At 48.9% G+C, this 24,272-nt stretch overlaps 1 protein-coding gene across 4 annotated transcripts in view; it reads right to left on the reverse strand.

The window, feature by feature from the left end:
• AP1B1 (adaptor related protein complex 1 subunit beta 1) overlaps positions 1-16,859 on the reverse strand; it is a 41,479-nt gene extending 24,620 nt beyond the window's left edge. For 2 of the 4 annotated variants that reach the window (XM_059676746.1, XM_059676743.1), the window contains exons 1-2: positions 16,700-16,859; positions 2,079-2,141 (exon numbers count right to left, since the gene is read on the reverse strand). In XM_059676746.1, the coding sequence (XP_059532729.1) occupies positions 2,079-2,115 (37 nt within the window). In that variant the 5' untranslated portion in view covers positions 2,116-2,141; positions 16,700-16,859. Of the gene's footprint in view, positions 1-2,078; positions 2,142-6,231; positions 6,256-16,636 lie in introns of those variants that run through there. The other 2 variants (XM_059676744.1, XM_059676745.1) reach the window with 2 other exon arrangements.
• Between the last annotated feature and the right edge of the window lie 7,413 nt (positions 16,860-24,272).

Below are 24,272 nucleotides of genomic sequence, written 5' to 3' on the forward strand. Positions count from 1 at the left end.
CTCGTCTGTACGCTCTCCCTTGACGGGAGCACTGAATTTTCTCATTTAACACAGATGTCAATCACTCATTTCAGTGTGTGCCACTCAGTGGCCTGCATTAAGGGTGGTCATTGTTATGACTAATTTATCACATGACCCTCTGTCTTGGCTATCTCTTTGGAAGGAATAAGAGCCCTAGACCCTCTCAAGTTAGTTGGGGCGGGGCGGGGGGGGGGGGCGGGGGGAGAGCAGACTATCATGTGGGACGTAAGAGCTGAGGAAGCTCTAGATTAGATGGATTTACAGTGAGAAAAAGAAAACTTAGCAGGTTTTTATCGTGACTGAATAACGTGGTGTTTACCAAAGAACTCGAAAAACAAGGTAAATTAAGTACAAACGCACAGCACAGCCCAGGACAAGGCCAAACTGAGGGCATTGCTCAACAGACAGGAGGAATCTGCAGACCTTGCAGTTCAAATTCATGGCTCTGTAGGGCTGAAGGAACCCATACCCTTCTCCTCCAAGAGACTGTGGGGGCCCTGTCTCACAGCTGTGGAATCCAAACAGACCATGATGACTTTGACCCTGGGCCCTGCTGCAGGGCTGCCCCTGCTTTGCTTGAAACCTTTGGCCGGTTATAGTACAACTGGCCGTCAATTGAGTCACCTTAGCTCCAAAAAGGCTGATGAGGTGAACTTGGGATCTGCCTGCATCTGAATATCTCCTTCCTCAGTGACCAAGCCTACCTCCTCAATCACATATGAGGCATCTGATTCTGTCTACCCACTGCCACCCACCTAGCTCGGGCACCATCATCTCCACCTCTCACCGGAGCTGTGGTACTGGCCTCCCTAGGCGTCCCCCAAGCTTCATTTTTTTATTAGACTCTGCCTTGGATCTTCCCTTGCTTAAAACCATCACTGATGTCAAATTTGGATCCAGGCATTGTCCTCAAAAGAAAACCCACATAAAAAAACCCCACCACTGACACCCCAACACACTCAGCACTGAGTTCCCCCCTCCAGCCTGCTCACCAGGCCATGCAATGACAGACCCCTGCACGCCTTCCAACCTCCCATCACACTCTTCAGTGACTTGTGCCCAACTGCTTTCCTTTCCCTGAATGTACCGTGGGCAGAGCCCTGGCTGAGCTCCGCTCCCCACCCCCACACCCCCTTTATCAAGCTAGGTCCACCCAGGGCCCGCCCACAGCCTCCAACACTTCCCTTATCATAGCACCCACCAGCCCTTTAGAGTAGTTACTACTTAATAAACTGTCTTCTCTGCTCAACCACTAGAATGCCCGTTTAGAGCCTGTCTGTCTACTGCACATGGAAAGTGTTCAATAAAAAGTGGCTGGACCAATACGTGAAATGCTGAGGAGGGGCAGACTTCAGGTCCGGGCTCAGCTGACCCAACAACAGACTCTTTTCATCTGGTCAGCAGGCCAGTGTCAATCTCACTCGGAAGGAAGGAAGGGCCAGTCAGTAGATGCTTACAGGGTCAAAGCATATTTATCAGCTGCTACACAACTTCCATTTCCCGAAAAGCAGAAACAACCACAATATGCAACAATATAAGACAAGCTTAGCACATTTCAGTGCAGCAACTCAATGGACTAAGACTGAGTCGTCAGACCTGAGGGGAAATGTTTATGATAATGTCAAATGAAAAACAGGATATAAACTCTGACTTCAACCGCATAAAACATGCGCCCAAGGATAAGGACCAGACACACACATATGACGTGAGGCTTCTGATAGCATTTCTTTCTTCCAAGAAAAACAAAACAAAAAATCATATTTAACAATTTTAAGCCACGGGGAAAAGAGGGCTTTTTCTTCTTCTTCTATACTTGGAGCTGGTGTTCTTCCATTCTTGAATTCTAAAAGAAGTGGTCAATTTCTGACACCATCAACCGTTCAATTTTCTGGAGCCACAGGGTTAAAAGATGCTCTGGATGATTCCCACCACTTGATTCCAGGCCTCCACAGCCACTACTACCCCGCCCCCCCCCGCCCACCATCCCTGCAGGGAGCAAGCAGAAGAGTTGGGCAGGGAAAGAGTAGGACAAGACCCCACAATGAAACAAACTGTACCTTTCTTAGTTGTGGTGAAATATTTTGAGTCCGTCATTTTGGTCCCTTATCTGTGGCCAGACTCTGCAAGACAGAAGAGAGGGGTGACTTTCCACTGTGTTCCATTCCATTTTCAGTTACAGAGCACAGGAGGAGGGGGAGAGGGATCCAGCACACGGTAGTATGGGAAGATAGCTTCTTTTACTTTTTAATTGAACTTATTGGGGTGACATTGGTTAATAAAATTATATAGTTTTTTTTAAAATTATATAAGTTTTAGGTGCACAATTCTATGATACATTATCTGTGTATTATAGTGTGTTCACCATCCCAAGTCTCCTTCCATCATCATTTACCCCCCTTATATCCTTTTTAGTCTCCCTCTACCCCCCAAAGATAGCTTCTTATCTCTTTACTGGACAAATGAACTATTAGTAATGGCTGACAGATTTTAGAGGGAAATTCTGAAGGATCTAGCAAATTTTTGAATGTGCATACCCTCTGACCCAGTTCTACTTCTAGGAATCTCTCCCAAAGAAACATTTGCACAGGACATAAGGGTTTTTATTGCAGCGCTGTCCACAGCAATGCACCATTGGAAATAACTTAAGTGCCCATCAATGAGGGATTGGCTAAATTCTCTGAAAGGACCTGCAGATTAAAAAGCACCTAACAAGCATGGTTACAGCCGTCCCTTCATGGTGCTCACTCTGCCCGGCACTGTTCTGACTGCTTTGCACGTGTTAACTCATGAAAGCCTCACCACAGCCTCACAGAAGTACTATCGTTGTCTATAAAGTCAAACGAGCTTGGAAAATGCCAAGTTTAAAAGGCTACGGAGATTTGTTCTCTCCCCAAGTTTTCCCAAGGTCCTCTAACAGAGATATGCATTATGCATCTGTAGAGAGGGCTAGCATCTATACATTGCAGGCTCGATAGCCCTGCCCAATGAGGAATGGCCAGCTTTCTCAGGATATCTCCTACTGTAAAACTTACAGTGGCAAGTGCTGTTCTAAGGCAATAGGACAAAGTACCCGGGCCCTCTTGTTCATTCAACAAACATCTACTGGGCACCTGACCTCGCTAGTTCTTCTTGGCCAACAGCTGAAAGATAAAAGAAGCTAAGCCCTGGCCAGTGTGGATCAGTTGGTTGAGTGTCGTCCCATGCACTGAGAGGTCACCGGTTCGATTCCCCAGTCAGGGCACGGGCCCTGGTTGTAGCTAGGTCCCCAGTAGGGGGCCTGCAGGAGGCAGCTGATTGATGTTGATATTTTTATTCCTTTAATGTTTCTATCTCTCTATCCCTATCCCTTCCTCTCTCTCTAAAAATCAATGGAAAAAATATCCTCGGATGAGGGAGGATTAACAACAACAACAAAGAAGCTATCATTAACCAAGCCCCTATTAGAGGCAGAGGCTTTACGCACATTATCTCATTTAATCCTCCCAAAACGTTAACTGCTTTTAACCCCATTTTAACAGATGTCAAGTAATTTGCCCAAGGCCACATGATTTTCCACAGAGAAGAAGGGAGAGAGATAGAGAGTTAGAAACATCGATGAGAGAGAAACATCGATCAGCTGCCTCCTGCACGCCCCTCACTGGGGATGTGCCCGCAACCAAGGTACAGGCCCTTGACCGGAATCGAACCTGGGACCCTTCAGCCCGCAGGCTGGCGCTCTATCCACTGAGCCAAACCGGTTCGGCAATAAAATATATTTAAAAAAAATAAAAATAAAAACGATTTTCTTTTGCGTGCACATAAAGCCATTTCCTCAGAGAAACCTCACCAACCTAGAGATTCTTTCTGGAGTTCTGAAAATGAGCAAATAAACTAAACAAGACAACGGGATATCTACCACACAATAAAGGGCTGCATGGCTTCAGAAGTCACAGACTTGAAATCATAACTGGTAGAGGCACCCAGAACAGGACAGTACCCTGTGTAACTCAAGGCGAAGTTTAGTCTCAGAGGCATCAATGAAGGCAAACGGGGCTAAAAACCACAGGCCAAAAGAATCACAGAAAGTAAGAGACAAACCCCTCCCATGTTAAATCTCAAAGGAAGTCAAAGTGGACAAGGCAAAAGCTACCGTAGACGTCTAACTTCGGCCCTGTCCAGAAACCCCCCTTCCCCAGCAGAGGGGGCTGAGACGGCTTTCCCCTGATCTGCAGGCTCAACTCTGTATTCGGAGCATTCCGTTCCCAGAACATAACCTGCCGGTGCTGAATCCCTGTTATACGCCACCACCCAGGTGGAGGAAAGGGGGAAAGTTTGGGGGACTGAACAAAGCAACAGAGTTTCAGGGTCAGTCAGGTCAAACCACCACGGCTGCTGAGACCCTGACAGCATTGAGCTTTGGATGACATTTCCTTTTACAGGTGCTAAGCAACTACGCACTCACAAACTCAAACTGCTGCCCGGTGTACTGCCTGCCACCTCTCTGCAGTATCTATTTCGCATATTCCTCTGCAGAGGGCCCGATGGGACTGGTGATGCAGAAACTGTATCCCTCTGAAGTTGTTTTATATACAGGAAATTAAAGCAGAGGAGGAAGGGGAGGTGGGGAGAAACGAAAATGCGTTTGCAAAGCTATCCCCAGACACTGATTTAAAAACCTCATTTCACTGGGAAAGATCACCTGCACCCTGTGGATCTGCGGAGAGTGGCTATCTCTGTGTCCTTTCACTGCAGTTGCCTCTTGGATGTCAGTGCAGGGGAGATTTTTCATTCTCTCTGCAGGAACGGAAAAAACCCTACAGTTCAGTCCTAAAGGAGCTCAGTTTTGTAGATGCTACAGAAAAGACTGCTGGCACCGCTCAGCTGTCACCACACATCAGTGGAGGCCAAACGGGCCAAGACCTTGTTCTTTGATGAATCTGATTGTGTACAGGAGCCACAATTGAAAGCAGGCAGCCCACTGAGGCCAGGGAAAGCTTAGGGTTTGGATTCCATCTTTGGAAGTGGTGGGGCGCATTCAAAAGCAGTAACTGGAGGGAATTTTTGGTTTGGAAACTGCTCTGGTCAGTGTGATGAGTCACTTTTGCTAAGACAGCATTCTGGGCCGGGATACTTACTCCTCCACTGCAGCATTTACAGGCCAAGGAATAGCTCAAAGGGATGGCACCGTCCAGATTAAAAGAGGAGCAAACCTGGAGGACTGGTTTTGTCTTTCAGGAGCAACTGAATGACACGTAAGTGTGCACACCCACCCTTGGAAGATGACTTTGAAGACATAATCACAGGACCAGTTCCTGTTAATCTCACTTTTTAAAAAAATCCTTTGACATGCTTGCTTTCTCCTGCCACTAGGCTTTAAAAAAAGGAACTGAGAAATAAAATCTTAAACACAGTAGTTTTCTCTTATGTTTTCTAGAGTTATAAAAGAAGTCCTTGGTGAGAATCACTGATATACCATCCAGGGACAGAGATGTAATATAATCTAAGAGTGTAAAAAATGAGGTCCTAGGAAGAAAAGGGAAGGGGGAAAACTCATAAAAATGTTCCCAGCTAGCCCTGGCCGGGGTGGCTCGGTTGGTTGGGCGTCACCCCATGCACGGAAAGGTTGCCAGTTCAATTCCTGGTAAAGGCGCATGCATGAGCTGCGGGCTTGATAGCCAGTGGGATGTACATGAGGCAGCGATCAATGTTTTGCTCTCAATGTTTCTCTCTCTCTCTCTCCCTCTCCCTTCCTCTCTTTCTCTAAGAATCAATAAAAAATATTTTTTTAAAAATTCCCAGCTAAAGATTGGATTTTTAAATTTTATTTTAGCCACTGGAGTTAGGTTTAGGTTTAAGAAAAAAAGAAAGCCTTCACATATCTATATGTAATTTTATTAACTAGAGATAAAAAAAAAAATCTGTGTTTTAAGCTAATGAAATGAATTTAAATCTATAAAAAATACATTAAGAAAAATGCATAGTGATATATTTCAACTAATAATAACAATAATTTTAAAAAGGGAGTACTGTACTAAAGTTACAGTTCACTTCTCTATAATTCAAGGTCCCCTCTGAAAATGGGGGCATCACCACCTGCTGCTCCACTTATATCACATATTTTTTTCTGATGGATGTGAGAATGAAAGAATACTGACACATAAACACTGCAAATATTGTGGGGTTCCATTTAGTATATGAAATTCTCGAATAAGTAGGAGAGGTAAAACTAACCTACGGTGATAGAAGTCAGATCAGTGGATGCTTCTAGGAGGGAGGGACTGGCTTGAAGGGGTCACGAAAGAGCTCTAGGGGTGATGGGAATTGTGTTTCTTGATGCTATTTTGTTGTATTGCTCCTTCAGATTCCCACTTGTTCCGATCGATGGCACACGCACTTTCTGAGCAGCACTTCAAAACGTAGGAAGAAGTGGAAAATTGGGTCTCTGAATGGTCTGCCTCAAAACAAGAAAAGTTATATTGGGACGGTCTCCACAAATTACCTGAAAGATGGGGGAAATGTGTAGCTAGCGATGGACATTACTTTGAATAAAGCACTTTTGATGTTTCTCTTGAAATTATCATGCTTTCTTTGATTACAAAATATGCATTTTTAACCAGTTAATAGCTAATCCGTATTTTTAACCGGTATCCGAATTTTTAACCGGTTAACAGCATATGCATACCGGTTAAAATGCAGATTAACTATTAACCAGTTAAAAATGTGGATTTTGTAATCAAAGAAAACATGTTTTTTTAAAAAGTATAGTTTACTACCATTCCTCTTAAAAAAGAAAAACATAAATACCATGCTTACAAATGCATTGACTTTCCTTGAAAGGGTGAATAAGAAATGTTAACAGTGACTCCCTCCAGAAAGGAAGCTGGATTACCAAGGGATGAGTGAGAGACAGACCTTTCCTCATTCAGCTTTTTCTGTCTGGGGAATGTTATGTCCTGGGCCTGTATCACCTCTCTTAAGGATAATACAGCTTAGGAAACAACGCTACTTCCACCCCAAACACTGTTCCCACCCCTGCGCTCATCCTTCAGTCTCAGCTCAAACACGGCTGCACCAGGGGGGGCCTTCTCTGGACCCCGATGGCAGAGGCCTCCCAACACAAAAGTAATTCCTGTGGACTTCTCCACAGCCTCCTCACAACTCTAATTTGGAATCTGCCCTATTTAATGCTCTCTACCCAGTGACTGGCACTATGCCTGGCACATTCCAGGAGCTCACCAAATGTCTGCTGACGGAATTAATGAGAAGACAGGTTCTCAGAGAAGCTACAAAACCAAAGGCCCATAATACATCAAGACAAGAGGACTCCCTGATGAGTGCCAGACAACGATGACTGGACAGACCAGGAACATAAGGTTTAGCAGTGAACTTCAACAAACATGGCCAGGCTGATCCAATGCCAAGATGGCTGCCAGGAAATCTCGCTTTGCTACCAACAGCTGTGTGATCCGGGGTAAATCCCTCCATCTGAGCCTTACTGTTACCAACTGTCAAACAAGAGAATTCAACAAAATTAATGGCTTTTCAAGCCCTTCCTTGCTTTTAAACTGTTTAAAAAACAAAAGTGGGACTGCTCTGATTGATGTAGGGCGGGGGGTGGCTAGAGCCTGGCTCATTCCACTCTCCCCTTTCCTCACCTGGGCTCCAGACAACCCACTGCTCCATGGGACAGAGTTTGACATGCAGTCCATTAAATGACAGCTAAAGTCCCTCCCACACCTCACATTCTATGACAAACCTATTTCCTCATCAATGAGTGTTCTTCCTGGGTATGAAACGAGGAAATGGACCATGATCATTCTCGGAGCATGACAAAGGACGTTTCCAAGAGGACACGAGAAAAATTCCGAATGCCACCAGGGCCCGCAAACCCTATTAGGTCTTCAGTGGGAAGAAAAATAGTAAGAAGCCAGCCCTTCCCCGAATGGCCAGCCAATGGCCCGGGTGATGACTATTCAAGTCTCAGGGCAGCGATTCATGTCAGAGCAGCCCATGCCCTGCAGTCGGATGAGAGGCATGAAGCTGGCAGCAGCAGTGCAGCACCCTGCACGCTCAGTGAACTAGCAGTAAATTGACAAGGGAGACAACTGGTATTGTGAGATCAGCAGAGAAGGCGTGTTAGGAAAGGCAAAGGGGAAAGAGTATTTGGCAAGCTCTGATCAGCTGCCCAGACCCATCTCTAATTCAAGGATATTCAGGCAGGGAATACTGATCCCTGGAAGTCCGCATTGGTGACTTCCAACTTCAGTGTTGACAACTCTCACTTGTAAACCCTTGCCTGATGAATACCTGTTCAGAAATCTACTCCAAGGCACATGTTAGCTCAAAGGCAGTCAAGACTAAGCTAGGAAGAGTGAAGAAAATGGGCTAGGGTGGCGCCACCGTTTCTTCATTTGGAACAAAAAAGCCAAACTTGGATCATCCCACACGTTTTGTCATTTCAGTTCTCAAGGGCAGAGGTTGATTTACTCCACAAATATCCCCCTATTTTGTGTCATGCTCTGGATTATGCCCTGGCCCCTATGAAGCTTCGTGTTTAATAGAGACGATGATTCTACTCTACTCACGACTCCTCACTGGTCTGATCATCTTCTTTTAAAAAGAAAAAGGTCCTCACAGGTAAGTACACAAATTCACTTTACAGAAACAGTGAAGGTCAACTTGAAGATTAGGCCCTAGCCGGTTTGGCTCAGTGGATAGAGCACCGGCCTTCGAACTACAGGGTCCCAGGTTCGATTCCGGTCGGGGGCACATGCCCGGGTTGTGGGCTTGATCCTCAGTGGGGGACTTGTGGGAGGCAGCCAATCAATGATTCTCTCTCCTCATGGATGTTTCTATCTCCCTCGCCCTCTTCCTTCCTCTCTGAAATCAATAAAAATATATTTTTTAAAAAACTTATGAAAAAAATAAAAGGTTGAATCAGCAGTAGAGAAACCAGATTTCAGACTTAGTATCTGAGACAATGTAGTCACCAAACTCAGGCAGACAGGCTCTTTCCAGTGGCTCAATAACGAGGAGAAAACAAGCTGTCCTTCTTCAGGTGTGGCACGGAATTCAGAACGAAGGTGGCAATGGTAGTAGTAATGATGAACGGATGTGCATTATGGGCTGGACACTATGTAAAGAGTATTAATAAAATCACCAGTTTACAGATGAGAAAATTGAAGCCCAGAGAGGTCATGGCATCTTTCTGGAGTCACAGAGCTAGAAAACGGTAGTGCCAACACTCTCCACCCTTGCCCCACAATGAGGTCCCACATGTCCCGTTCTGTCAAGCGAGGCAACTCCTCCACTCTGAACGAAGCCCTGCAGAAACACGCACTCCAGGCTAAAGGGTATGTAAGATGTGTTGCCACACATCCCTACAGAGTCCCTCCATTGTTGAATAGCAGGTTATTTTAGGACCAGTCCATCCAGTTTGGACAGCAGAAACATCAAGTTTGGTAACGTGCCTGGTGAAAGCCTGTCTAGATGAGCTTGCCAAGATCCGGGCCTCCTGGGATTTGGGTGAAAACTGATTGGTCAAAATCAATCTCCTAAGACCCATTAGCAATTAAAGGCTCAAATAAAAAAGAAACTAAAGGCAGGCAAATGCCACATGCAAATGTTCCTATATCAGCACTGTCTCTAGAGCCTAATTTTAGAATCAGGTGCCAGTTCTCAACTATCTACAAGCAATAATGCGTGGAAAGAGCTGCTGTCAAGAAAAAGAAAAGTTCCTCTGTACTTGAAAAAAAAAAAAAAAGTAAAGGCTTCTTCTGAACAATATTTAAATTAGTCAAAAAGGGGAGAAAGAGGCCAAAGACTACAAAGCAAAGCTCAACATCTGTTTTCCCACCTATACAATGGGAACACTCTCGGAAGATCTGTCAGGGTTCGTAGTCATCCATTCAGCATGTGTAACAGCGTGGAGCACCGCCAGCTCTGAGACTGGGACTCTGCCGCGCACAGGAGCATGCACACAGTAGACAAACGAGTACAAGCCAAAGTCCCTAACATGGCTTCATGGCTCCTAAGCCCTGTACGAGACGTACACCCGCTTCTGTCTCTCTCACACATACCCTCCCCGTCATTACCTCTTGGAACTCTTCTCCCCTATTCTTCCCATCACCCCCTCAGTTCCAGCAATATGGGCCTCTTTGCTGACCCTGGCACAAAACAGCTGTTTCCAGCACAGGGCCTTTGCACACATGGTTCACTTTACCAGAGAGACTTTCTCTTCAAATAGCTTTATGACTTAATCTCACTTCTTCTTTTTTATGCCTTTTATTTTTTAAAGATTTTTAAAATTGATTTTTAGAGAGAAAGGAAGGGAGAGGAATAGAGAGAGAGAAAAAAACATCATGAGACCAAAACATCAATCAGCTGTCGCCTGGATGGCCCCTACTGGGGATCGAGCCGCAACTTGGGAATGTGCCCTGACCAGGAATTGAACCAGCAACCTTTTGGTGCACAGGATGATGCTCAACCAAATGAGCCACACTGGCCAGGGCAGTTCCTCACCCCTTTTAAGCCTTGGCTCAAATGTCACCTTTTCACTGAGGCCTTCTTTCACCACCTTATTTAAAAGTGTGTACATCCCCAACTAATCCACCCCACTTCCTATACTCCTTTCCTCCCTTTGCTTTTCTTCAAAGTATGTATCACTAACATAATATAAAATGTATTTATATTGTCTATTTTTTCTTCCTCCATAATATGAATTCCATGAGGACAACGATTTTGTCCATTTTGTTTACTACTGTATTCCTAGTTCCTAGACTGGTACCTGAGAAAGAGTTGGTGCTCAATAAATATTTGAATGACTAGTGCTCAACTCTCCTTTTGGGAAAATGTCATGCTCTGTAAACCAACCTGAGCTAGAGAGCAGGGTTTGCCAGGGTCAGAGCTACATCTGCTCCGGTTGTCAAGCTATTTTGACAAAACTGAAATTGAAAATGCTGGACCCCATAGCCCATTTCACAGCCAATAAATGTAAAGTAAGTAAATAAATTATAACAGAAAAGAAAGGGCAAAGGGTAGATGATCAGGTAGCAACAACTCCAATGGGAAAAATGTTCAGGCCACTTCCTTCAGTGAGGCCAGACCACCATCTCTTGCTCCCATAGGCATCAGATTAGAGTGACCAGAGAGCTATGGGAAGTGGGGGTACAAATGCTGGGGTGCCGGGGTTGGGGGGGGCTCTCACACAGGCTATGAGGCCATGATGTGAGCACAGCTAGGCCCTTCCTTCTGCTTATAACCCTGCAGGCCCACAGGCCTCCTTCAGTGTTCCTCTCATTACCAAGCTCTTCGTTGCCTTTGCACTTGCTGATCCTCTGCCTGGATTATCCTGTCTGGCTTCTAGAGTGACTGCTCTAATTTAATCTTCAAATCTCAGCTTAGATGACATCATTTCAAAGATACCATCCCTGCATGCAGTAAGTAAGACATTTTCTGTCCTCACTCCCCAGTGGTCCTGTTCATCTGTGTACTGACCACCTCCCACATGCCATAAACATGTCTACACGAGGGGCTGCAACCGTGAATGAAATTTCTGGGAGGTTACACCCTCATGGCAGACAGGAACCACAAGCAGGATAAATAAGTAGAATATAAAGTACCTTAGATAGTAATAAATGCTATGTAGAAAGAGAGAGCAGGGAAGGATAGGGAGCTTGGGGGTGGAGGGGAAGGTTGAAATTTAACCAGGGTGGCCACAGAAGGCCTCCTGGAGAAGGTGATAGGTGACACTGTCTGGGCATAAGAATAGTGCAAAGGTGGGAGTGTAACTGGCCTGTTTGAGGAAAAGCAGGTGATGTGGCTCAAGCTGAGTGAGCACTGAGGGGGGAGGGGGGTTATGAGGTCAGAAGAGAATGGAGGGAGCCTTCCAGGTCAAGGTAAGGACTCTGGCTTTTTCTTGGTGAGCTGGAAGCCACCAAGGGTTCTGAGCAGGAGTCCTGAGGTCTGACTTCCATTTCAACAGGTGCCGGGGGCTGTACTTCTGTTTCCCTCATGGCTTATCAGCTTTTCTAATTGTTACATTTGTTTTCTACTTTATCTTTGTCTCTCTCACCCAGTAGAATGTAGTAAGCAAGTCAAGGACAGGAACTGTCTGTTTTGTTTACCTATCCTCACACTTAGCCCCGTGCCAGGCACAGAGCAGGGTCTGAAATAAAGATTGGATGAATGAATGCTGGATGTATGACGGTTCTGCCTTCAGTATCTCAACATCCAGCCACCCAACCCTTAGAGATCACAGACGAAAGATCATAGAAGCAAACTCAACAGCTGCCTGTAATAAAATTTTGTCATTCTACTCTCAACATGCTGAAGACCCAAAAAGCAATCGGTGTGGTAAAAAGAATGTGCTACCCGAGTCGATCCCTCTACAGAGCTCAGCTATATCTAATGTTTCCTGTGTTAAAAGGGGAAGAGTAGGTTTTAAAGCAGCGGTTCTCAACCTGTGGGTAGCGACCCCTTTGGCGGTCGAACGACCCTTTCACAGGGGTCGCCTAAGACCATCCTGCATATCAGATATTTATATTATGATTCATAAAAGTAGCAACATTACAGTTATGAAGTAGCAACGAAAATAATTTTATGGTTGGGTCACAACATGAGGAACTGTATTTAAAGGGTCAGAAGGTTGTGAGCCACTATTTTAGAGCTTTTGAGTCCTGACTTCCAAATCTACCATCTTCCAGCTCAAGTCCACATGGTTATCTGGGGGACAGACCAAGGCATCCTGGCTGATGATGAACTCTGGGCATTCTGGAGTCAACCAGCCATACTCTCATCTAACTAGAAGAGACCTCCTGACTTCAGGGAGACCCTCTTAATGAAGGTCAGAGGTCAAGCCCAAGGCTAAAAACCCAAAAAGCATGGGGCTTGGGAGTCTAGAACCAAACCCAAGCTCCTCCTCAACCCCATTAAATAACAGGAGATAATCCAAGAACCAGGGGTTGGGAATGGAAAGGTGGCCACAACAGGTACGACGGGGTCTCTCCAGGGGTCTACAACATCACAGGCACAACCATACAACCGTAAAATGAGAATTACAATGTCAAATACCTGAGGGGCTTGTGACCTAAAATGTCAATACATACAAAGCTCTCAGCAGTGCCAGCCACCTAGTACTTGATAAATGTTAGCCACTATTACTACTACATAGGAAGGGAGGTTACCACCAGCACCTCCCTGCTGCCCCCCATCCCCCAGGTCTCTGGAGGCCCTGAGGCATGCTGGTGGCTGGCTGGGTGGTAGCAACAGTAGTTTGAGAGTAGTTAACCCCATCATGGGTCAGGTTTTTCCCTATCCCCCTGGGGCGACATGAGGATACACCTGCAAAGTGCTCTCTGAATTCCCTAGGAGTCAAGGAATCCTGACGATTCAATGCAATATCCCACTCATCTGTTCATTCACTAAACACTTACTGAGCACCTACTGTGTGCCAGACATCTCACTAGGTGCTGGAGATGCAGACAATTAAGACAAGTCCTGGCCAAAGATGAAGAGCCATGTATTTAGCAGTCAATGACAGCCCATTGTGATCAGAGTCACGGGACATCACAGAAGGCATCTAGTTCAGGCCGGCATGGTGTGCGGGAATGCTCACATGGAAGGCACCAAGTAGGGATGCAGCAAAGGGAGGACGGTGACAGGAAATGTGATTAGGCAGTGGGAGCAGCACAAAGCAAAACCACAGAGGTACAGGGTTGGAGCTTTGTCGAAAGGCAAAAGCGTTTGATTGGAGCTTGGGAAGAGGGGGAAGGTGGAGTAGGAGAGATGAGGCGGAAGCGCCAGGCAGGGGTCAGAGTCCACGACTTAGAGGTCATGCGAAGGAATGTGAGTTTTAGCTTGAGGGCCATGAAGAGCCACTGATGGATATTCAAGCAGGATTTTTTTGGTAAAGGATTCCCCAACTGCTCAAGTGACCTCTTCTCTCTGGAGTTATTTGTTCCTCTCTGTGTAAAGAGAAAAAGAACACAGAAGCAGTTTCTGGTTGTGATCATTTCTGAGTGACCTCCAGGCAGGAAGACCTATTCAGAAAAAGAAACACCTTCGAGTAACAGACGCCCCCCTCCCTCCGCGGTTAGAAATACACCAAAGAGCAGAGCCCACCCCCAAGCCATGACTGCTCACGGTAAGCGTCTGGCTTTGGCATCAGGCGGTGTGTGTGTGTGTGTGTGTGTGTGTGTGTTTCTGGGGAGTGAGCAGTCAAGACACACCACCGTTTTAGAAGACGACTAGAAAAAAGATGAAAGTCCAAGCCCAAAGCCAGCAGGACCAACGAACTCAACTGAGTCGGAAACACTTTTAGGAAGTGAAAGGAGAAGGGTGGGAGAAGTCCTGTGTATATAAAGGTCTGTTTGCAGAAGGAAGTAACACCCCACAGACCAGGGGTGACAGGCATAGGCCCCCCGCAGGCACCCACTGCCTAGGGTTAGGGCACCCACTACAACAACAACACCAGGCTCTGCACAAAGCTCCTCCTCGAACCCCTGACACACACAGGGGACGAGAGGCGGGGGCCGGTGTTATTTTAGAGCTCAGGCACAGGAGGCCAGCCTAAGTGAGTCGTCCAGGTCACACCACCAGGAAGCTGCGGAGCGGAGCTGAGGACCTGGGGCCGGGGGATGGGGAGTCTTTCCCTGATCCCGCTGGGCCTTTCGAGCTGCTGGGGTGGAGGTGGGGGTGGAGGGGGAGCCTCTGCTGAACCCACACGCGATAGACAGACAACCTCTCAGAACCTCTAAGGCGCCCGCGTCCTTGGAAACGAGTGGAGCTGCTCAAGGACAGTTTGTAAGAGGTTAGACCAGCCCGGTGGGCGCCACTCAGGACAGGGAGCCAGACGCTCCGAACTCCGCTCATGTTCCTGCCGTCGGCGACCAGCCGCTGCGTCTCTCTTGGAAGGATGGGGATAAGGTGACAATATTAAGTTTCTGTGAATTCAATGGGATTAGGAGAACAGATCACCGAGTGGTTTTTTTTAAAAATTAAAGGTACTACGGTCATATTTATATCACAGTAGCATGTGGAAACCTTCACGGGTTCATGAAGTCTTAAAACACCCAGGAACGGGTAGGGAGGCAGCAGGTCTCTCTCGTGCTGCCGCCAGGGAAACTGAGGTAGAACGGGAGCAAGTGAAGTGTGTGCAAAGGAAGAAGCTCAGACTCACAGAGCCTCGTCCTCAGGCCATCGAACCACATCACTGTCTCCCGGGCCGGACGTCACCGTCTCCCGGGCTGGACGGTCACCATCTCCCGGGCCGGACGGTCACCGTCTCCCGGGCCGGACGGTCACCATCTCCCGGGCCGGCTCCCAGGCCGGACGGTCACCGTCTCCCGGGCCGGACGGTCACCATCTCCCGGGCCGGCTCCCAGGCCAGACGGTCACCGTCTCCCGGGCCGGACGGTCACCGTCTCCCGGGCCGGACGTCACCGTCTCCCGGGCTGGACGGTCACCGTCTCCTGGGCCGGACATCACCGTCTCCCGGGCCGGCTCTCAGGCCGGACGGTCACCGTCTCCCAGGCCGGACGGGCTCTCCCCAGCCAGGAAGCCCTGGGGCCTGCCCTGTCCTCAGAGAGAATGGTCCTCCAGGGAATCCTGTGTTTCCTCTTTATTCCAAAGGGAATGCAGCTCGGCCAAGCTCAAGAAAGGTTCCGGAATATTCTTATAAAAATTCGTTCAGCGCACAGCCTGTTGGGTGTCTCCCACTTGCCCAGGGTCGGGAATAAACTTCCACTCTTGCCCTGAAAGGCAGTCAGTCACCTATAGGAACAGCCTGCAAAAGGGCTTCATCCTAAAGAAAGCGACTGCAATGCCCCTGGTGAAGATTAGACGGAGAAGCAGGAAGGCCACCGCTGTACCTCGACGTAAACATATAATGGCAGCTAGATACGAAACAGCCCCGACCCAACCCGCCCGGCTTCTCTTTGGTCTCTGCGCCCTGCAGGTGCCTGAGAGCCCGGGGAGGAGCCCCGACGCTGTTTGACCTTCCAGGTGTGATTTGACCTCCCCGGGCCTCGGTTTACCGGCAGATAAAATGGGGATGACCGCAGCAGCGATCTCACGGGGCTGGTGGGAAGTTTCCAAGCAGCACTGTTAAGTCCAGTGCTCAGCGCCGCGCCGGGACACAGGAGGGGCTCCGTAACCAGCTCCGAGCATCTGATCGGCGTCTTTAGCAGGATTACAGGCGTGTCCCCACATAACCCGATCCCGAGGCGCCAACGACAGACCGAACCCAAGTCCAGCCCGGAGCGGGCGGCTGTTTCTTGAGTTTTTTTTTTTTCCCCTTTCGAACCTTGGCAACGAGATAAAGCCTTGAACGACCAGGAGTCCTCAAGGTGGCCACAGGGGAGGGTGTGAGGGGGAAACCGGGACGCGATGAGGCGTTTCCGCTCCGGCCAAGCGCACGCTCCTCGGGGCCTAAGTCTAGGAATCGGTCCCGGAGGGCGCCCCGGGACGGGCTGCGGAACCCGGGACGGGCTGAGGCGCAGGTCCGCGGCCAGTGGGCGTGAATGAATGAACCTGCCGTCCTCCTGCCTCGTGGGGGCCTGGGAAGCCACTCTCCGCGCTCTCGCTCCCCCCGCCCCACCCCGTCCTCTCATGACCTTTGACCCCGCAAACCCCTCACCTCAGACCCCCGAGTCCCCGCCCCGCGCCTTCTCCTGCTTCGCCTGACTCCCTGCTTCCTCACCCGCAGGTCCGAACGGCTCCCGGCGCCACGGCGCGGCTCGGCTGGGCAGCAAAATGTCCGCGGCCTCGTCCCCCCGCGCTCTCCCGGTGCGACAGTGCAGCCGGCTGCTCGGAGCCCCACGGCTGTCACCTGCCGAGCGGAAGTGAGCTGCTTGCGCATGGGCACTTCCGGTGGACGCACGGCCTGGGGGCGGGGTCAAAGGTGCCACCCCGGGCGGGTTGCTGGGCCCGCGGGGCGGGGCCAGGAGGGGGCGGGGCCACGGCGATTAACCCCTTCGTGGCCGCGGCGCTGCTTCGTCAATGCGTTTAGAAAAATTAGCCAGTGTTAGCCGCTGAGAAATTTAACGCGGATGGAAAACGTCCTAGACTCGGCTTTGAGGTCCATCTCTTCCTTCTGTGCTCCAGACGGAAAAACGGAGGCTCCGAGAGGGGCAGTGTTTTCTCAAGATCACTTACTTGATGAATAGAAGTCAAAACTAGAGCTGCTTGAGGGGGGTGGGTAAGAGATCAACCGAAGGACTTGTATGCATGCATATAAGCATAACCAATGGACACAAGACACTGGGGGGTAGAGAGGCTGGGGGAATGTCAATGGGGGGAAAAATAAAGGAGACATATGTAATACTCTTTGTAATACTTTAAGCAATAAAACAAAATTAAAAAGAAGAAAAAAAAAAAACCCCTAGAGCTGCAAGTCTAGTCTAGTGCTCGCTGCCTTTCAGGGCAGCCCTTGGGGAATGTTAGGGGGAATGGAATGCTTTAGGGCAGCGGTTCTCAACCTGTGGGTCGCGACCCCTTTGGGGGTCGACCGACCCTTTCACAGGGGTTGCCTAAGACCATCGGAAAACACATATATAATTACATATGGTTTTTGTGATTAATCACTATGCTTTAATTATGTTCAATTTTGTCACAATGAAATTGGGGGTCACCACAACATGAGGAACTGTATTAAAGGGTCACGGCATTAGGAGGGTTGAGAACCACTGCTTTCGGGGAAAGCATCCGACCGTCCAGGAACGTTTATCCAAGGAGAACTTCACAAGGTCCCCCTTCCCCTTTTATGGGGTCTGCCAGGACCTCCATTCCTATAGCCACCTCACTCCCGACTGGTACTATTAACTTTCTCCTCCTTATAGATAATGTCTGATCATCCCCTTTAAAACATGATTTCATGGCTACTCTTTAAAAATGTCCTGCTGGGCAAATGATATTTGCGTTGTAGAGACGTGGAAATACACTAGCACGCAAAAAGAAGATTTTTAAAAACATCGCCATTCATTTGCTCTGAGACATTCACTTTGAACAGTTTGGTGAATTTCCTTCCACACCTGATGTATCATTTGATATTTCTAATTCACTAAAATATTGGTAAAAGCTTTCCCCAAACAATAAGCACATTTCTATGTGGTGCTTTCCAATACCTGTGTTGTATTCCACTGTTGGGATGGCATCACTGTTCTCAAGAACAGCCCCCTACAGTTGTACACTTAGGTTATCAATCTTTTAATATTATAAAACTAACTAAGTAAGCGCGTACAGCCAAGTCTGTATGCCCCACCTAATCTAGATATCGCTTTAATATTTAATATCGTTTTATATGTTTAATCAGCCTTAAGTCCTTTTATACAATTTTTTAATTTTTAAATAGTTATAGACCTACAGGAAATTGCAAAAATAATACATAGAGTCCCATGTACCCTTCGCCCAGCATCCCTCGATGGTGACATTTTATATATTAGGAGCCTAAATCAAAACCGGGAAATTAGCATTGGTACAATACCATTAACTAAATTTACAGACCTTATTCCATTTTAAAGTCCTTGTCTGACGTAGGCAGGACACAGAATAATTTCCTAAGTAGGTGCCATGTTTCCACGTGCTATGCACAGCTGTCTGGAGCAACTCCCTTTCTTTAATGATAAATGTTGGCAAACACCATCAGCCAACATTTCACTGGGAATGTAACATGAAAAGAGAATAATTATTCAACAAGACAAATCAACAAACCGAAATTTCTTCAAGCTGGTTGAAGAAATCAGAGCTTTAGGAAATCCTAAAGAAGACGGAAGTGCCCTGGCCGGTTTGGCTCAGTGGCTAGAGCGTTAGCCTGTGGACTGAGGGGTCCGGGGTTCGATTCCCAGCGGGGGCGCATGCCCTGTTGTGGGCTCGATCCCCAGTAGAGGGCGTGCGGAGGCAGCCGATCGGTGATTCTCTCTCATCATTGATGTTTCTATCAGAGTCTCTCTCCCTCTCCCTTCCTCTCTGAAATCAATAAAACTATTTAAAAAAAGAAAAGAAAAGAAAAAGACAGAAGTCGCAGTGGCTCAGGAAGGACATCCTGGGGAAGGTGGCACTTGTGCTAGGCCTTGCCCAGTGAGAACAGAGCTGTACAGAGATGAAAGGAAAAGGTACTCCAGGGACAACAGTGCGGGCAGAGGCAGGAAGGCAAGGGAGCCGGGCGTCTGGGTCCTTCAGAAAGCATTTTCCAAGCCCCTGCTCTGAGCCAGGTCCCGGGCTGGGTATTGGGTGAGGCAAAGGCCCTGTCCTTGCTGAACCTATAGCTTGTCTGGAGCGGGTGACAGAGCAGCAGACATAAGTGTGACTGGGACTGTGATAGGGGATGCACTGAGGATACGGGAGTCCAGAGAAGGAATGGAAGCCCCCCCAGGATTGGAGGGACCAGGGGCGGCCTGGACAAGTGGAGGCATTTAACCTGAAACTGCAGAACATCAGCGAACATTTATGGAGCACCTAGGGTATGCCTGACCGTGTGCAGAGGGTCTCATTTGCTCCTCACAGCATCCCCATGTTACCTGGGCAGGGGCGAGCTGCAACTCCAAGAGCTTAAGTCACACAGTGTCTGAGTGGCAGAGCTGAGGGGTTGGTCCCAAGCCCTCGGATGACTGCGGGGCTCATGCCTTCCCTCTCCGTGGACCCTAACCTGCCCCAGGAGGTTTCAGCCAATCAGAGGAAGGTTGGGAGCGGTGGTGATGTCATGAAACGCCCCAGGACCCCCTGCGGCAGTGTGAGACCCTCAGCAAGTCCCTTCCTCTTTCAGACGGACACACAGCGTCCCAGAGCCTGTCCGTCTCACCCTCCCTCTCCCCTGCTGCATGATAAAGACAAGCTGACTTAAGTATTCTTTCCATCTAAGCCCACTAGAGGGCCCCCAGGTGACATTAATTGCCATCCTTCCCTTCCTTTCTGTATCCCAACCTGCTTTCTATGTGATTCTTCTTATACGATTTCTATTTCTCTCCTTCAATTTGTTTGCTGGCTGTTTTTATGCTACAGATTTCTAAAAGCTGCCTCAGCCCGGACAGCGTGGCTCAGTGGTTGAGCATTGACCTGTGAACCAGGAGGTCACGGTTCGATTCCCCGTCAGGGCACATGCCCCGGTCGCAGGCTCGATCCCCAGTGTGGGGCGTGCAGGAGGCAGCAGATCCATGATACTGCCTCCTCATTGATGTTTCTATCTTTCCCTCCCTCTCCCTTCCTCTCTGAAATCAATAAAAATGTATTAAAAATAAAATAAGAGATGCCTCAGATCCTTTCTGGAGGGAGGCAGGAGGTGACTTTGCCGACAGCCTCACTAACAATGCCAGCTCCCCATCCGCTGAGGGTGGACAGATCAAATCCTTCCCACCCAGGGTAGGTCTGGCACAGCCAGAGGGGCCTAGAGACTGCCCGGGACCCCTCCTCTGCTCCCCTCTCTCTCCCCCTGCTGCAAACACTCTCATTTATCCATTCCTGGTCTTACCAGGAACAAAATTCTGCTCAACCCCCCCTGGCTCTGCTGCCTACAGGTTATCAATGGTGGTGATGGTGTGGCAACGATGGCAGTGCCATTTGCCAAAAACTCATCATGTGACAGACTCCACACAAAAATCGTTTCATTGGAGTGTCTCCCTTCATCCGCATGCTATCCCTACGGGGTGGGTACAGCGTCATCCTCATTTCCATTCAGCTGTGCTTCTCTCGCATCGATGTTTCCCTCTGTCCTTCCCTCTTCCTCCCACTCTCCCTAAAAATCAATGGAAAAATATCCTCGGGTGAGGATTAACAACAAGAACAACAAAAGAGAGAAATACAAATTTTTTAAAAAAACGTTCCCCCTTAACTGTAAAAGTGGCACATGCTTGCAGTAAAAAGTTCCAACAGAACAAAAACTCCTCCACCCTCACCCCCTCACAGGGGTCGTTCCTGTGCCGGGGCAGCCCCTCCCCAGGTTGAAGACGGGGCCCCAGCACCAGGCTCAGCACTGCACAGGCCTCTGCTGACACCGCTGGCCTTGGGCTGTGACCTTGGCCTTGGTGAGTCACTGTAAAGTGAGAGACTCACAGGACCCCCCCCACCCCCGCCACCCCAGGGGTTGATGGGCGGACTGAAGGCTGAAGCGTGTGCCCGCACAGTGCTTGGCACAAGGCCCACACAGGAGACGCCCTTGATGGGTGGTGGCCATTGTTAGTGATGCCAGACCCTCCTGCGGCAGCTAGGAAAGTCCTGAGCAGTTTAAGCTCCAGAAAGGCTAGGGGCTGTGCTGATAACACTCACCGTACAGTAACAAGAGCCTGGACAAGATCTTTTTATTTTTAAATCCTCACCGAGGATATTTTCCCATTGATTTTTTTTTAGAGAGAGTGAGACAGAGAGGGAAAGACAGAGAGAAATATCGATGTGAGAGAAACACATCAATTGGTTGCCTCCTGCATGAGCCCCGACCAGGGGCCTGGGCTGGGGAAGAGCCTGCAACCGAGGTACATGCCCTTGACTGGAATCGAACTCGGGACCCTTGGGTCCACAGGCTGAAGCTCTATCCATTGAGCCACACTGGCTAGGGCAAGCCTGGACAGGGTCTATGCTCATCGCTCTCCGAGGGTCTGGGTCCTAGCACCAGGGGACTCTGGGGGGCCTGGTCCCAACAGCATCCTCTGACCCCTGTCCACCCAAACCATGCTCAAAGCCTGCCCCTTGCAGGGCTTTCCTGAGCCTGGAGGAGGCAGGCCCAACCAGAAGCCAGTCCTCCCCAAGTGTTGCATCAGACCTTTTCCTTGCAACCTCCCCAAGCTCCCGACAGCTGTAAATCTTCTCCCCGCAGGAACTGCTGAGGCCCCTCTTGGAAGCTTGGGCAGGGCCGGCTCCCTTGCCCTCCTCCTGGCTCTGCAGGGCGCAGCTCCTCTCCAGGTCCAGGGCAAGATGCCCAGGGCTTGGCGACTGCAGCGTTCTTGCCCTCATCCTTCAAGGCCATCCGAGGGGCTGGGCTCCCCACTCACCCGGCCCTTCCCTTCCCGGCCTCACGTTCTCCACCTGGAAAACAAGGGGCTTGGGTCCGAATCTTTTTAAAGAGTTTGATAACTCTAGTCCTAGTCACTATCCCTCTACACACTCGCACCCAACACGATTTTGCACAAAATATTACCAGCTGCTTCCCCCAGCAGATCGGCCTGGTTAGGAGCCTCTGCATTTCAGGAGCAAAGAGCAAGTTGCATAACAGAATGTACAGTAAATCTTATTAAAACATAACTGTTGCCCTAACCAGTTTGGCTCAGTGGATAGAGAGCATCAGCCTGCGGACTCAAGGGTCCCAGGTTTGATTCCAGTCAAGGGCATGTACCTTGGTTGCAGGCACATCCCCAGTAAGAAGTGTGCAGGAGGCAGCTGATCGATATTTCTAACTCTCTATCCCTCTCCCTTCCTCTCTAAAAAAAAATCAATAAAATATAAAAAAATAAAAAATAAAAAAGATAAAACATATCTTAATATTTACTTGTAAATATACATAAACATGGGGAGAAACCTATGTAATAAATGGTTCTAGGGCTTGTTTCTATGGAGTGGGGTTTCAGGGGCTATCACTGTGTGCCTCAGACATTTTTGGGACTGGATTTTTTTAAACAAGTGTGTGCCACTTTTAGGAATTTTTCCCCTTTAAAGTGTTGTCCCGTCATATGATCATCAACCACTGTCTCCAGACCATTGATCTGAATGGTAATGAGGCCTCAGGCTTCTGCAGTGCCATCAACAATGAATTGCCCCAGCTGGTTTGGCTCAGTGGCTAGAGTGTTGGCCCTCGGATTAAAGGGTCCCAGGTTTGATTCTGATCAAGGGCATGTACTGCGGTTGCAGGTTCGATTTCCGGTCCTGATCAGGGCACGTGCGGGAGGCAACCAATTGATTGAATCTCTCACATCGATGTTTCTCTCTCTCTCCTCCTCCTCCCTTCCACTCTCTCTAAGGAAAAAAAAAAAAAAGAATCCTCAGGTGAGGATAAAACACACACACACACACATATACACACACACCCCCCCCCCCCCCCGATGAATTAACAGGATTAAGACCATGACTTGACAGAACCGATTCCTACGGGCAAGGTAAGTGACCTATGTAGGCCTCCGTTTACCCTCCAAAACGGGCTAGTGCTAATTCCTACACCTCAAAGCATCCCTTACCTTGATAAGAAGACAAAGAAAGTAGTGATGTGATTTTTTTTGTTTTGTTTAAAGACTCCTGGATGAGGCAGGTTCTCCAGGACCCGGCCTGCCTCCCCAGGGAAGTTCGAGGTCTTGGAACTGCTCTCATTGGCCCCGGCCAACTTCTTCCCGGCTGTTGGGTCTCCAGCTGGATCCCCGGCAGGTCCCCACAGGGCCAAGAACCCAAAGGACAAGTGGAGCTAAGGGAATCAGGCCCGGACTCTGTGTCTGGCACCGGTTCAGCAATGGGGATATAAAAAACCCAGACATCACCTCATTGCTGTTTCATCAAAAAAGGAGAAGACTTTCTTCCTGCGCATCCTGCAGAGGACAAACTCCTGCTGGCGGTGTGGCCTGGGAGGCAGCAGAAAGAGCAGAGGAGGGACGATGGGGAGTTCTCCCCAACTTGGGGGCCAGAGGGGCAGGCAGCCAGGGTTACCACACAGCCCTGGGGCTGACACCTTGGTTACCATAACAACCGCACCCCGGGCACTATGTGGGCACCTCTGATACTCCGCATACCCTGTGACACTGACACCTGCTTCTAATGAGACCTGAAGGGGCTTGTCTGAGGTCACTGAGCTACAGCCAGCATCTGTCCCCGGTCTGACCGACTCCTGAGTCAGGTTCTCTGCTTGCAGGGAGGCCAGAGACTCGTGGTCTAAGCACAGTTTTCTTAGCTGCGGCGTGCAAACCTGGGCAGCTCCGAGACCCCTCCTGGGTGCTGCAGTATCGCCCTCAGAGGAAAACTCCAGGCCACCCAACCTCTCCCCTCAACATACTAGTAGCTCTTCCATGAGTTTATGTGGCAGGCTTTCCTGGAAGATTTGGTCTGAATACAGACCTGACAGCCACAGAAAGGCAATGAAAACAAGCCAAACAAACAACCCCTCCACTCCCCCCCTACAAGACCAGTCTCCAAGAGCTATATCAAGAAGGTTCCCTCGCCTAGCATCAGTGGCTGAGCATCGACCTATGAACCAGGAGGTCACGGTTCGATTCCTGGTCAGGGCACATGCCGGGTTGCAGGCTCGATCCCTAGTGTGGGGCATGCAGGAGGCAGCTGATTAATGATATTCTCTTACCATTGATGTTTCTGTC

Source organism: Myotis daubentonii, chromosome 19 (assembly GCF_963259705.1).
Source record: "Myotis daubentonii chromosome 19, mMyoDau2.1, whole genome shotgun sequence".
NCBI lineage: Eukaryota > Metazoa > Chordata > Mammalia > Chiroptera > Vespertilionidae > Myotis > Myotis daubentonii.